Genomic DNA, 12,339 nt, shown 5'->3' with positions numbered 1-12,339 from the left:
ATTAAAATAACTAGTCTTCGGTGTTGAAAGACTCCACCCTAGCTGGTCTTGAAGGAGGAGTCATCGAGGTTTCTCATTGGGCATAACAAATTTGATTGGAGAGGTCGTTGTTAGCCATTTATATCTTCAGCCATATGTGCCATTGTCTTAACAGGTTCTCATGTATATTCAGATTCATGTTTAATATAATAAGGCTGAGTTTGTTGCTTGTGCTTACTATTAAATGAGTGTTTCATGTTAAATGGTGTGCAGTATGTTTGATGAAATGTCCTTACATTAATAATGAGCTGAAAATCAATGGCAAGGTCATGGTAATTGTGAAGAGTTAATGCAAAAATCTAGTTTGGAATCGAAAATCTAGTTGGGACATTACAATGGTATCAGCACTGGTTTTCTTGCCAGCTTGAGGGTTTGAAGGGTAATTTCATCGATGCTTGGAATTTTAAGTGTTCGTGGCAGCCAAATTCCTTGTAATGTCCCAAACAAATTATCAAAACTCGCGAATTGATTATTATGGAGAAAATACCTTTCCAACAATGAGTTTAACAGCTAGTTGCACCACATAAGTGTTCCCTTTTATATTTATATTGTTTCCTTGCTCATTGTTAAAGCTTCCTTTTGGCATCGAACTTTGTCTCATACCTATCAAAACTTTGCTGGATTTCTAGAAGTGATCTCTTTTCACCTTCCACGCCCTTTGGCTTGCTTGGATCCATTGTTTCCATTAACTCTCCACCTATTGGAAGCTACTGCAACTACATTTGGTACTTTCCTCTTCATTAGCTTGGATCTCTCATCATTGGATCAGTTGGTTGCATCTTGTGGTGTTTTTGGCTCTGCCCTTGGTTGCACTTTGGTCAACCTTCATTCCCACCTCAAAGGAAACTTCAACATAAAATTGTGAGTGAGCAGGTAACCTTCTTCACTGAAGACACTTGGGCCATACATACCTGCACTTTATTTCTTTATCTTTAGTTGTTTGTTTCTTTTTCCTTGGATTTGGAAATTGCATATCCTTGCTTGTTTCCGCAAGTGAAGGCCGTCTGTAACTCTTCTTTGCTGCTTGTTTTTTGTTCCGTTTCTCCAAGCCCAAGTAGCTTGCTCTAGATTGGATTAGTTTAGGTTAGTTTAGTTCACACTTAGCTAAGGGTTTTCACCAACCTAGGAGTATAATAAACCTTAGGATCCCTTCCTAGTTTGTTTGCACAGCAGAATATTTTTGGTTAATGAACTTAATGCTTGTTGTTTGCTTCATTGACCTTAGTTTGAAGGGTTAGTTAAGTCACATATTCTTTCATTTCAGCTCTGTAACTTCCTTTCGTAGATTAATTAGCTCACATAAAGGAAAGAGGTGAATAAACTGGCATTGCTTCGTATCATTTTACTTTTTAGCTAGTTAATCCATCTTTTGCTACAAATGAACCTAGTCAATCTCACTTACAAACCTTAAGTCACCAGCTGTCAATCATTGATAGGAAATTCACACTTTAATTGACTTAGTGGCACACCCATTTCCTTCCTCTATAACTTTCTCCCCTCCCCCAGTTTTCTTGGTTTTCTCTCAAAAATTGGGTGGCAACTCCAAACCCTTCCTAGCATCCTTAGCTTAGGCCTTCCTCTTTGTAGTGGTGTGATATCTCACTCTATCATGCTGCAAGTCTTAGTGCTGTTCCATTTACTGCTACCTGTTTGATTTTAGTTGAGAATCATCATTGTTCTCTTGCCTCCATGTCTAAATTGCTAGCCATCTATCTCACAATGTCACTAAGGTAAAAACGATAGCCATGGTCTGTGATAATCGTGTTTTCTTTCCTTGTTGAACTAACTGTGCTTAACTGCTATTGGGAGATGACCCTGACCTTTGTTTTTCACTAATTGATGTGTCTTTATTACATCAGGTTTTTTCTTCATTCCTGGAGCTTTGAGTATGGAAGATCAGTTTTTATGGATCAAGGAGAGCTTGGTGACCTTTCCTCAACCTCCTAACCGGACAAATCACAATGCATTTCATGGTTCTATCCACAATCTATGGTCTGCTGCACAGAATCAGAAAGTATTGGTTGAAGCAGGAAATCTTAATTCAGGTGTTGAAACTGATTCACAATCAAATACAATTATTAAGGGTCCCAACGGAAGCAGTTGGGTATTCATGGATGAGAAAGATTTGAAGGAAAAAAAAGCAAAGCCTGGTTTTCCATTAAAAGCAATTGCAGCATCTATGCTTCTTCGAAAACTACGTTGGGCTACGCTTGGACTGCAGTTCGACTGGTCAGAGGTTCTGAGCATTTTTCCTAGTCTCTGACCACCACCTGCTTTGTATAAATTATGCCTTAAATATAGATCAGTAGATGAAGAATTTTCATTGTAATAGTTTTGTAGATCTCATCTATAAACTGGATACCATATATTTTGTCCATGGTGACCAAGTGCACATGATATTGAGCAGGCAATGGCTATAATGGATCAGATACATGGTTTGATAACTGGATGTTCACCAACATAGAGTTTCCTTACCCGGCTGATCTTCAATTTTTTTTACATTATCTGCAGTTCCCATACTTGTTTTAGTCACAAGAATAGCAAAGAAAAAGAGAGACTGGAAAGACTATTTGTACACGTGCTATACTTCTGTCAGTTTATTTTTAGTTTTACTTCAGCACATCATTTTTAATATTCACTTTTAGAGGAAGATATGACAGCTTTTGCTTGTGCTTTATTAATTTGCATCTTGTACTTGCGAGTGATCTCATGAATCTGAGAGCCGTGTTTCATATAAACTTTCTTCTTGTGCAATGGTTTCTAACTCCTACTTGTCTGTGATGTGAGGGGCCACAAACACATGGGTCTTTTAAAAATCCTCTAGATCATATAAAAAACCAGATTTGCAGAATATTTGGAATTGGACATTTCCATATAAGAAAACAACACTCCAGAAATTGAATATGCATCATGAGACATCTTGTGTAGGAAGTTTCTGATATTGGATTATAACACTCATCTTGTGCTTTATTAGTTTGCATTCCGTACTTGCAAGTGATCTCATGAATCGTTTTCCAAGGAAATAATCTCATGAATCTAAAGTGAGCTTTGTTCCATATAAACTTTCTTCTGGTACCGTGGTATCCAATTCCTACTTGTTTGTGAAGTGGGCCCTGTTGTCGCTGTTGTGAAGTGGGGCCTGTTTTCAAAACTGCCGGTCTGAACCGGAAACCGGTCAAACTGGCCAGTTTATTAACCCGGTTTTCTGAGCGGTGCACTGGTTTTTTGGTCTGACCAGCCATAAACAGTCCTGTTGACCTACTTTTGTGGTTATTTGTTGGACATTGATAGAATTATCTTATCTTATACCTTTGCTAGAGACCATCTTTGAACATGCCCCTATCAACCTATACAGAAGAAAAGTCATGATACTTTCAGGGGTATGAAAATATTGCAAGATGATGGAAAATATTGGCTTTGTTGGGGGATTCTTTAATTATTTTGGATTTGTGTGCTCATTCTGGAAAGGGAACACAAGGGATTGAGAAAAAAGGGTTATTAATTATCACCTTTTGTAGTAAAAGGCGTTGGGGTGGGTGTTGCTTTAGATTTAAAAAAAAAATGAAAAAATGAATATTTTGGTATATTTTTTAAAGATCACCAATATTTCATGTTATTTTTTTGATATTTTCTTGATATTGCTGTTCAGTTTCAATTTTTAATAACTATTGCCGTGTTTTAAATCTTGTGCATAGTTTCAGATATATCTGGTTTCCATGTTTTAGGAATTATATGCTTTCAAGTTAGCTGAAGGTTGTGAAGCATGAACGCTTTTAAGAAGGTTTTTTGTATAAATGAGGTCTAATTTGAATCCATTTGCTTTTCAGCGTAACTACGATGTTTCACTCCCACATGCTAAAATTCCTGATGCCCTTTCTCGGCTTGCAAAGCAGTTGGCAATGCCTGCCATGGAAAATGCTGAGTTTTGTGCAGAAGCTGCAATAATTAACTATTTTGCTTCTGGTATCATATATTATTCTAAGCCAAAATATTTTTTCTATTTTGAATGCTCACTGGTTTCGGTTTAATATTATTATGCTTTTGATGCTTGCTTACAGGCTCTCCACTGCTCTCTTTTTTTGTAGCTAAATACAAGAAATGCTAGCAAATTATAAATGTTTTGCACAACCTTGGTTCTAACTTATTGATTTTATAGTTGGGCGATTTTTTGTTCTTTTGCAGCATTAAGGTTAAGTTCTGTATCTAAAATAATATAAGTTTTTTTTCATTTTCCCCTAGCAGATGACATGTTGGGAGGTCATCTTGATGATATGGAGGCTGATTTGAGTAAACCTATTGTGAGCATCAGGTACTGTGTGCCTTAATCAATATGCTTACATCAATATTGATTCAGTGTTCTTTTGCATCCCAATTGTTTAATGTTGAAGAAACAAATAGCGATGTTGCGATCATCACATTTACTGCTTCTCAACTTTTATTCCTGCTCTGGTATTTCAGTCTAGGTTGCAAGGCAGTTTTTCTGCTTGGAGGAGAATCTAGACAGGATCCACCAATTGCAATGTTTCTTCGTAGCGGGGATGCTGTGCTTATGAGTGGGCCTGCAAGGCGATGTTTTCATGGTTAGTCCTTATTTTGTTTAGTGAAGAAACCAGAATGGATGCTGACAATGAAGAATTAATCATCTCACCTTATCTGTCTCTCCTGATACTTTGTGGAGTGTGGGGAATATTTTATAATATTACTTTTAGTTAGAAGCTAACTGAAATTGTTTACTAAACATAAAATAATTTATGTATCATTAATCAAGAAGAAAAAATGCTCCATTTTTGTCAGTGTCCATAGCAAAGAACTTCAAATGGCATGACTTGGGTGTAACCAGTTACATGGATTGAGAGTTCCACTTATCCAGTTCAGAGTGTTATTATGAGTCAAGAGGTGAGGCAGAGCACCATGGCAATAGAGATTAGTGCCTTTCATGGCTTTAATCACTTGAATTAGAGACAAAGTACTTCATCTTTAGATGCCCCATATATTGTTTACATAGAGGCATGTTAAAATTTGGGGCAACTATGGGACGAATTTTCCCGTAGGAACCTATCTACCCCAAAAGAAGCCCATCTTGCTCCAGAAGGAGAAGTCTAATTGAATAAAAGTAATATTTTTATTAATGGGCTTGGCACTCCTATTTGATGTGACATATTTATGTAGGCAAGTAATCCTCAAGACATTGGGTAAATACATTTAAATAGTATCAAGAACTAACTAAATGTGATTTCTCCTCAAGTTGGATTTACCAATATGAAAAGTCAGGTTAGCACTCAAGGCCCCTTGGCTCCTCTCATACTTAATATAAATATACCTCCTTTGAGAGCTCATTGATAATCATCAACACATCGCATTCTTGAGACTATGTTTTGAGGTAACCGCAGGTGGTGAGGAGATGTTTTCTTGGACGAATTTGAGGAGACCTCTAGTCGAATCATAGAGGCTGTTCTAGGCATATGACTTATCTTTTTTTTGTGTGTGGTTTGATGGCATGTTACAATGGCTCGCATTTCTTGTTCCTGTGGCCTGAATTCTACATTACAGTGGCTCACATTTTTGTGTGGTTTGATGGCACGTTACAGTGGCTCTCATTCCTTGTTTCTATGGCCTGCATTCTACATGACAGTGGCTCGCATTTTGTGTGGTTTGATGGCACGTTACAATGGTTCACTTTATTATCCATGGATCACATTTCTGTTGTATGACTCGTATGACATATCTATGGTTCATATCACAACGGCATCACATCTTGCTATACTCTGTGGCATATATTACATTACAGTGGCATCACTTATACTCAGTGGCATCACTTATACATTACTGTGGCGCGCTATTACAATAGCTCTACTCACCATCTTTTATGGTTCACCGTTACAATAGCTTGCGTATATATATTCTTTGTGGTTTGTATTTAGAATGATTCGCTTTCTCATCTATGTGGCTCTCAATTATATTTAAGAGGCTCACTTTCCTATCTATGTAGTTCACAATTATATTTCCATTGGTCGTGTTGTATTTTTGAGTAATTTATATGACAATGACTTGGAGGTGTTAAAATTGGCAACTAGGGCCAAACTCCATGTGGGTCACCTTATTTATGGCTGCTGATATTTTTCCTAGATTCTTCTCGTCGAGAGGTGTAGGATTGATCTAAAGATCATCCGATTCCGACAAGTATTTATAGAGATATGAATTTATTTCTAATTACTTGACAAATTGTCAAGGTCGGCCAGCAGCTAAGTGTGTGGCACACATGCCTAGCGTTTCATATAAATAGAAGAGAGGTTGAGTCATTTGCAACTCATCTCATCACTCATCTTCTCTCTCTCCTACGCATTAGATGAGCCTCTCTCTCTCACACGTGTGGCTGAAAAAGGAAGACGCAGATTTCTGGTTAGGGCAGCGTTGACTTGGGTTGACCTAGCTGCAGGTGGGCAGATTGGATAGCGTTGACCAGCGTGGAGGCTTTCTTGACTGCAGATTGGGTTGGGTAGCCTCTCCTAGGCTAGCCGCAGTTCTGTTCAGCAACTTTGACCAGGTTTGACCACCCCTTTGACCAGCGTTGACTGTCAAGGAGCTGCTGCAGGTTTGACCAGACTTTGACCAAGTGTTGACTGCTGTTTGACTGAGATTTGTGGACTGTTTTGGGCTGCTAAAGACAGCTGTTGAAGACCGAGTTCTTCAAGTTGACTAGAAGTCAATCCAGGGCTGTTTTGACCAAGTTTGACTGTGCTGATTTAGGGCTCTCTGCTGCTGTTATAAAATTACAGAATTCTGCATTGTATTATTTCTCTCTGCTGAACTATTGAAGATAAAAGAAGATTTGATCAAAGGGTTTCCCCGCATTGGGGTTTGTCCCTGGCTAGCCGCCACATCTTGTGTCTCTTGTCTTGGCTTGTTTTTTGTCGATCTTTTAATGTTCTATCTGCACTTTTACTTTATGTTTATGTGATTGCTAGTCTGTGGCTAATAAAAAGAAAAGAAGTAAATTGCTTTAAGCATAGAACACACCATAATTTAACACGGAATTGCAGCGGAGGTGAAGACAAAGCCCAAGCAAGAGCAAGAGCAAGATCAATCACCAAAGGCTGTTAAAGCTATCTTAAAGAAGTCATGGTGTCTTCAGCGCACTTCCTTGCTGAAGACAAACTCCGTGAGAAGTCTGACTATCACGGATGGATCTGTCTCTCGATCTAACATTAGAAGAGCAAGAAGTGTTGGACCATGTGAGAGACAGGATTGTTGAGCCTCCATCAAAAACATCCGCTGCTGCTAGGAACCAATGGACCAAGGGAGAAGTCAAAGCAAGGAAGATCATCCGGGACTCTATCGACAAGCGCCTGGTGGCCTATGTTTCCGAGCTGACCACCTAAGGAAATCTAGAATAGACTGGTGAATTTATTTAAAGTTAATGATGCAAATCAAGTTTTGTTCCTTAGAAATAAGCTGAAGGAAATTAGGATGGGCAAAGATGAGAGTATGCAAGCATATTTCTTAAGGATCACCAAGATCAAGAACGATCTCCTATCTATTGGGGAAGTAATTCCTAACAGGGAAATGACACTCACAACTCTTGGAGGACTACCACCTGAATGGTATATATCCAGGACTACTATTCTCAACAATAACGTAATTCCTGGATTTGAGGAATTGATGGCTAGATGCATTCAAGAAGAAACAAGGATGGAAGAGCAAGAAATGCCCATACTTAAAAGTCATCCCTCTGCCTTTTCTTCTCATGCTAAAAGAAGAAACAATTCTGGGGCTAAACTCAAAGGAAAGGCTGGACCCAAGGGTGGAAGAAAAGGACGATGTTACAATTGCAATAAAATGGGCCACGATGCGAGTGAGTGCCCTGATAAAAGGGACTCACACCATGACGATGATCAAAATCACTCTCACGACAATCAAAGGAATGGCAGGTCCAATGGCAGAGGTAAAAGAAATGCCGGAAATCAAGGAAGAGGACAACCCTTCAAGAAGGCAAGAAACTCCAGGTATGAATCTAACGTTGTTAACAATAAGCAAGATGAATATTATCTACCAGTAGCTCTCTCTACTACTGCTCCCCCGGACTCACTAGGAAATTGGCTTATTGATAGTGGTGCCTTAAGGCACTTCACTGGTTACAAAGAAGCTCTCTCTAATCTGGTAGAGAAGGAGACCAACCTGGAAATTGTTCTTGGGGACAATTCAAAATATCCCGTGAAAGGCGTAGGGAATGTCACTCTTCAATTGAATCAGGGGAATACAATTCATTTACAAGATGTATTATATGTACCTGATCTAAAAAAGACCCTGGTGTCGATTTCGACAATGGAAGACAAAGGCTACAAGGTGGCCTTCAGCGATGGCAAGGTACGCGTATGGAAAAATAACTTTAAAGATGCTTTCACTCTTGGGTTTCAAGTTGATTCATTATATCAGGTCGGAGGAAGTCCGTTGGGTGTCATGTCTTGTGACACATCTCTTCAGTCCGAACTATGGCATCGAAGGTTTGCTCACCTTCATTATAAAGCTCTACCCGATGTGACAAAAATGGTGACCGGGATGCCCGAGTTCATATTAGAGCAAGAAGGTGTATGTCTAGGATGTGCCGAAGGAAAGCTCAAAAGGGGACCATTCTGCTCAAGCCAAAGCAAGACCTCCAATATATTGCAGTTGGTTCACTCAGACATATCTTGTATGATGCTTGTGCACTCCTTGCGAGGATATTTATGTTACCTCACTTTTACAGATGATTATTCTCGCAAGACTTGGATATACTTCTTGAAAAAGAAGGATGAAGTGTTCTCCTGGTTTCGGCACTTCAAAGCCTTGATTGAGAATCAAACCGAAAAGAAGATCAAAATCTTAAGGACTGATAATGGGACTGAATATGAATCCAATGAGTTTCATGACTTTTGCAAAGAGGCTGGCATTAAGAAGGAGACTACTATACCATATACGCCTGAGCAGAATGGTGTGGCGGAAAGGAAGAACCGTACGATTGTGGACGCTGTCTGTGCTATGCTCCATGATCAAAGACTTCCAAAGTTTCTATGGGCCGAAGCTGCAAAATACCGTCGTCTATGTACAAAACCGATGCCCTCATCAAGCATTGGATTCCAAGACTCCCGAAGAGATGTTCACTGGTAAGAATCTTGACGTATCCCATTTTAGAATTTTTGGAAGTCCTGTATATTTTCATGTGCCGAAGGAGAAAAGGAATAAATTGGGTGCATCTGGAAAGAAAGGAATCTTCGTGGGCTATAGCGAAAATACTAAGGGCTATAGAATTTATGTGGCTGGTCAAAGGGAAGTCGAAATTAGCCATGATGTCACCTTTGATGAAGATATGGCTCTTAGCAAAGTTGGCAATCTTCCTACTCTAAGGGGATCTAAAGAATCTGACACCAGGGAACCGAAGGAGAAGGAAGATGAGACGATGCCCGATGTGGAAGAAGCTTGGATCCTATTGATCCCCCTTTGCAAGAGCCTTCCTCTTCTAGGAAAAGGCCTTCATGGCTTAGTGGGACACTTGATGATGCTAAAGGACACATTGCACCCAGAGGAACCTTCCGGGAAAGTAAGAAGCTGAACAGGTATCAGGTATACCTGACCATCATGAGCACGATCATCCAAAATGAGCCTTCGTCATTTGCAGAGGCTGTCAAGCATCAAGTATGGAAGGATGCTATGACCGAGGAATATGAGTCCATCATGAAAAACGATGTATGGGATGTGGTCTCCAGACCCCAGGACAAAGCAGTTGTCACTTCGAAATGGCTTTACAAGATAAAGCTTGCAATTGATGGAAGTGCGGAAAAGTATAAGTCTCATTTTGTTGCTGGTGGCTTCTCTCAAAAGGAAGATATAGACTATGACTAGATATTTGCACCTGTTGCCCGATATACCACCATCTGCGCAATCATAGCCCTTGCTGCTTTGCAAGGATGGAACCTAGATCAGATGGATGTCAAGACTGTGTTCTTGCATGGTTCGATCAAAGAGGAAGTCTATGCAATGCAACCCGAAGGGTTTGAGATTCATGATCGAGAATCTCGTGTGTGCAGGTTGAAGAAGGCCCTTTATGGGCTAAAGCAAGCAACCTCGAGCGTCGTATGAAAGGATCGATAGCCACTAGGAGTGAAGCTGACCCTAACCTTTACTTTAAGGTTGAAGATGACAATCCTCTCATACTGGTGCTGTACGTTGACAACCTCTTTCTAATAGGGGCAAACCCTCTCATTCACAAATTTAAGAGGGAGTTGGCTTCTCAGTTTGAGATGAAGGACCTAGGACTGATGCACTATTTCCTAGGACTAGAAGTCTGGCAGAAGCTAGGGGAGATTTTCCTATCTCATGGAAAATATGTGGTGAAGATATTGGAGAGATTCGGTATGGTGGACTGCAAGCCTGTAACTCACCCCGTTGGAGTTTGACTTCAAAAAGTTAAGTGGTAGTGCTGCCGGACCTATTTTATGAAATGCTACTGAGTATCATCAACTCGTCGGAGCATTGATGTTCTTGGTGAACTCCCGTCTGGATATATGCTTTGCAGTCAACATGTTGAGCCTCACCACACACATTCGATTGGTGCCAAGAATCTGTTGAGATATCTTCGTGGCAGGATCACTCATGGGTTGAGATACACTGCTGGAGATCTGAGACTACTTGGATATACCGATGCTGAATGGGCAGGCAGTGTGGTGGACCGAAAGAGCACTTCCAGGCGCTGTTTCTCTTTGGGATTTGCCTCAATATCCTGGATGAGCAGGAAGTAGAAGTCGGTGGCTTTGAGCATCGCCGAGGTAGAGTACATTGCTGCTAGTATGGCCTCCTGTGAGGCAGTCTGGTTGCGAAAGCTCTTTAGTGAGATGTTTGGATTTACATTGGATACCACTGTGATCTTGTGTGACAACCAGAGCGGGATTCGTTTATCAGAGAATCTTGTATTTCATGATCGCTCCAAGCATATTGATATCAGGTACCACTATATTCGAGATATGGTGCAGCGGGGAGCAATAAGGCTCCAACATATCGGTACAGATGAACAGGTCGCTGACTTTTTGACAAAGCCCCTGGGAAAAGTCAAATTCTTGACTTTCTGAGAACAAGTTGGTGTCGTTCAGAGACCCTCTTATGAAGGTTGAGTATGATGTATTGGAGCTCTGGGAGCTCCAGGGGGGCACGGGGTACTTCTTGGAGCGACATGTGACCACAGGGCGACTCACCATCCCCTGGTGGTGCACTATGTACAGGGTGAAAGGTTCAACCTTCCGGTGTGACACCCCATGGCGACTGTGGAACAGGATGATTAGTTCTCTTGTGGGCCAGGATGATTAGTTCTCCGTGGTGACTGTGGAACAGGATGATTAGTTCTCTTGTGGGCCACGATGATTAGTTCTTCGTGGCGACTGTGGAACAGAATGATTAGTTCTTCTGTGGGCCAGGATGATTAGTTCTCCGTGGCGTCTATTGGACAAGATGATTTGTTCTCCTGTGGACAAGATGATTAGTTCTCATGTCGAGGCATCCTACCCATGCAGTCTGGGACTCATGGGAAGTACCTCTCATCTGATCAATGAGCAGGGAAATGAGGTTAGGGACCATAGTAGTACTATCGATGGACGCATCGTTGTATCTACCGTACTCCCTATGCTAGGATGACCTCCATTGATTTGGGATCAATGATACTGATATGGGATTAGTGAGAGCGTTATGACACACTTTGACACTGACTTCGGGTCAGTGGAGGATGGTATGATACATCCTCGATCATTTCTTCTTCTTCATAGTTCGAGCAGAGCAGAGCAGGACCAAGCTGTGCAGGGCAATGCATTGGATGGTTGGGATAGTAGCAACAGTTAGACGGATTGCAGATGGAGTTCTCCCTAGTTGAGAGGGAGTGTTAAAATTGGAAACTAGGGCCAAATTCCATTTGGGTCACCTTATTTATGGTTGCTGATATTTTTCCTAGATTCCTCTCGATGAGGTGTAGGATTGATCTAAAGATCATCTGATTTCGACAAGTATTTATGGAGATATGAATTTATTTCTAATTACTTAAAAAATTGTCAAGGTCAGCCAGCAGCTAAGTGTGTGGCACACATGCCCAGCGTTTCATATAAATAGAAGAGAGGTTAAGCCATTTGCAACTCATCTCATCACTCATATTCTCTCTCTCCTACACATTAGATGAGCCTATCTCTCTCACACGTGTGGCTGAAAAAGGAAGACGCAGATTTCTTTTTAGGGTAGCGTTGACTTGGGTTGACCTAGCTGCAGGGGGGTAGATTGGATAGCGTTGAC

General features: G+C 40.7%; 1 protein-coding gene across 2 annotated transcripts in view; it reads left to right on the top strand.

The window, feature by feature from the left end:
• LOC149222528 (oxidoreductase, 2OG-Fe(II) oxygenase family protein) overlaps positions 1–12,339 on the top strand; it is a 187,467-nt gene that overhangs the window by 60,277 nt on the left and 114,851 nt on the right. The window contains exons 3-6 of one of the 2 annotated variants that reach the window (XM_089385499.1): positions 1,899–2,275; positions 3,867–4,002; positions 4,279–4,348; positions 4,498–4,619. In XM_089385499.1, coding sequence (XP_089241625.1) covers positions 1,899–2,275; positions 3,867–4,002; positions 4,279–4,348; positions 4,498–4,619 — 705 coding nt within the window. The remainder of the gene's footprint in view (positions 1–1,898; positions 2,276–3,866; positions 4,003–4,278; positions 4,349–4,497; positions 4,620–12,339) is intronic. The other variant, XM_089385500.1, reaches the window with a different exon arrangement.

Source organism: Pinus tabuliformis, chromosome Q, assembly GCF_031772625.1.
Source record: "Pinus tabuliformis cultivar Carrire ecotype Pingquan chromosome Q, CPIR1, whole genome shotgun sequence".
In the NCBI taxonomy this organism is placed as follows: Eukaryota; Viridiplantae; Streptophyta; class Pinopsida; order Pinales; family Pinaceae; genus Pinus; species Pinus tabuliformis.
The sequence above is the reverse complement of the archived record's forward strand: the minus strand, read 5'-3'. Positions and strand labels throughout refer to the sequence as shown.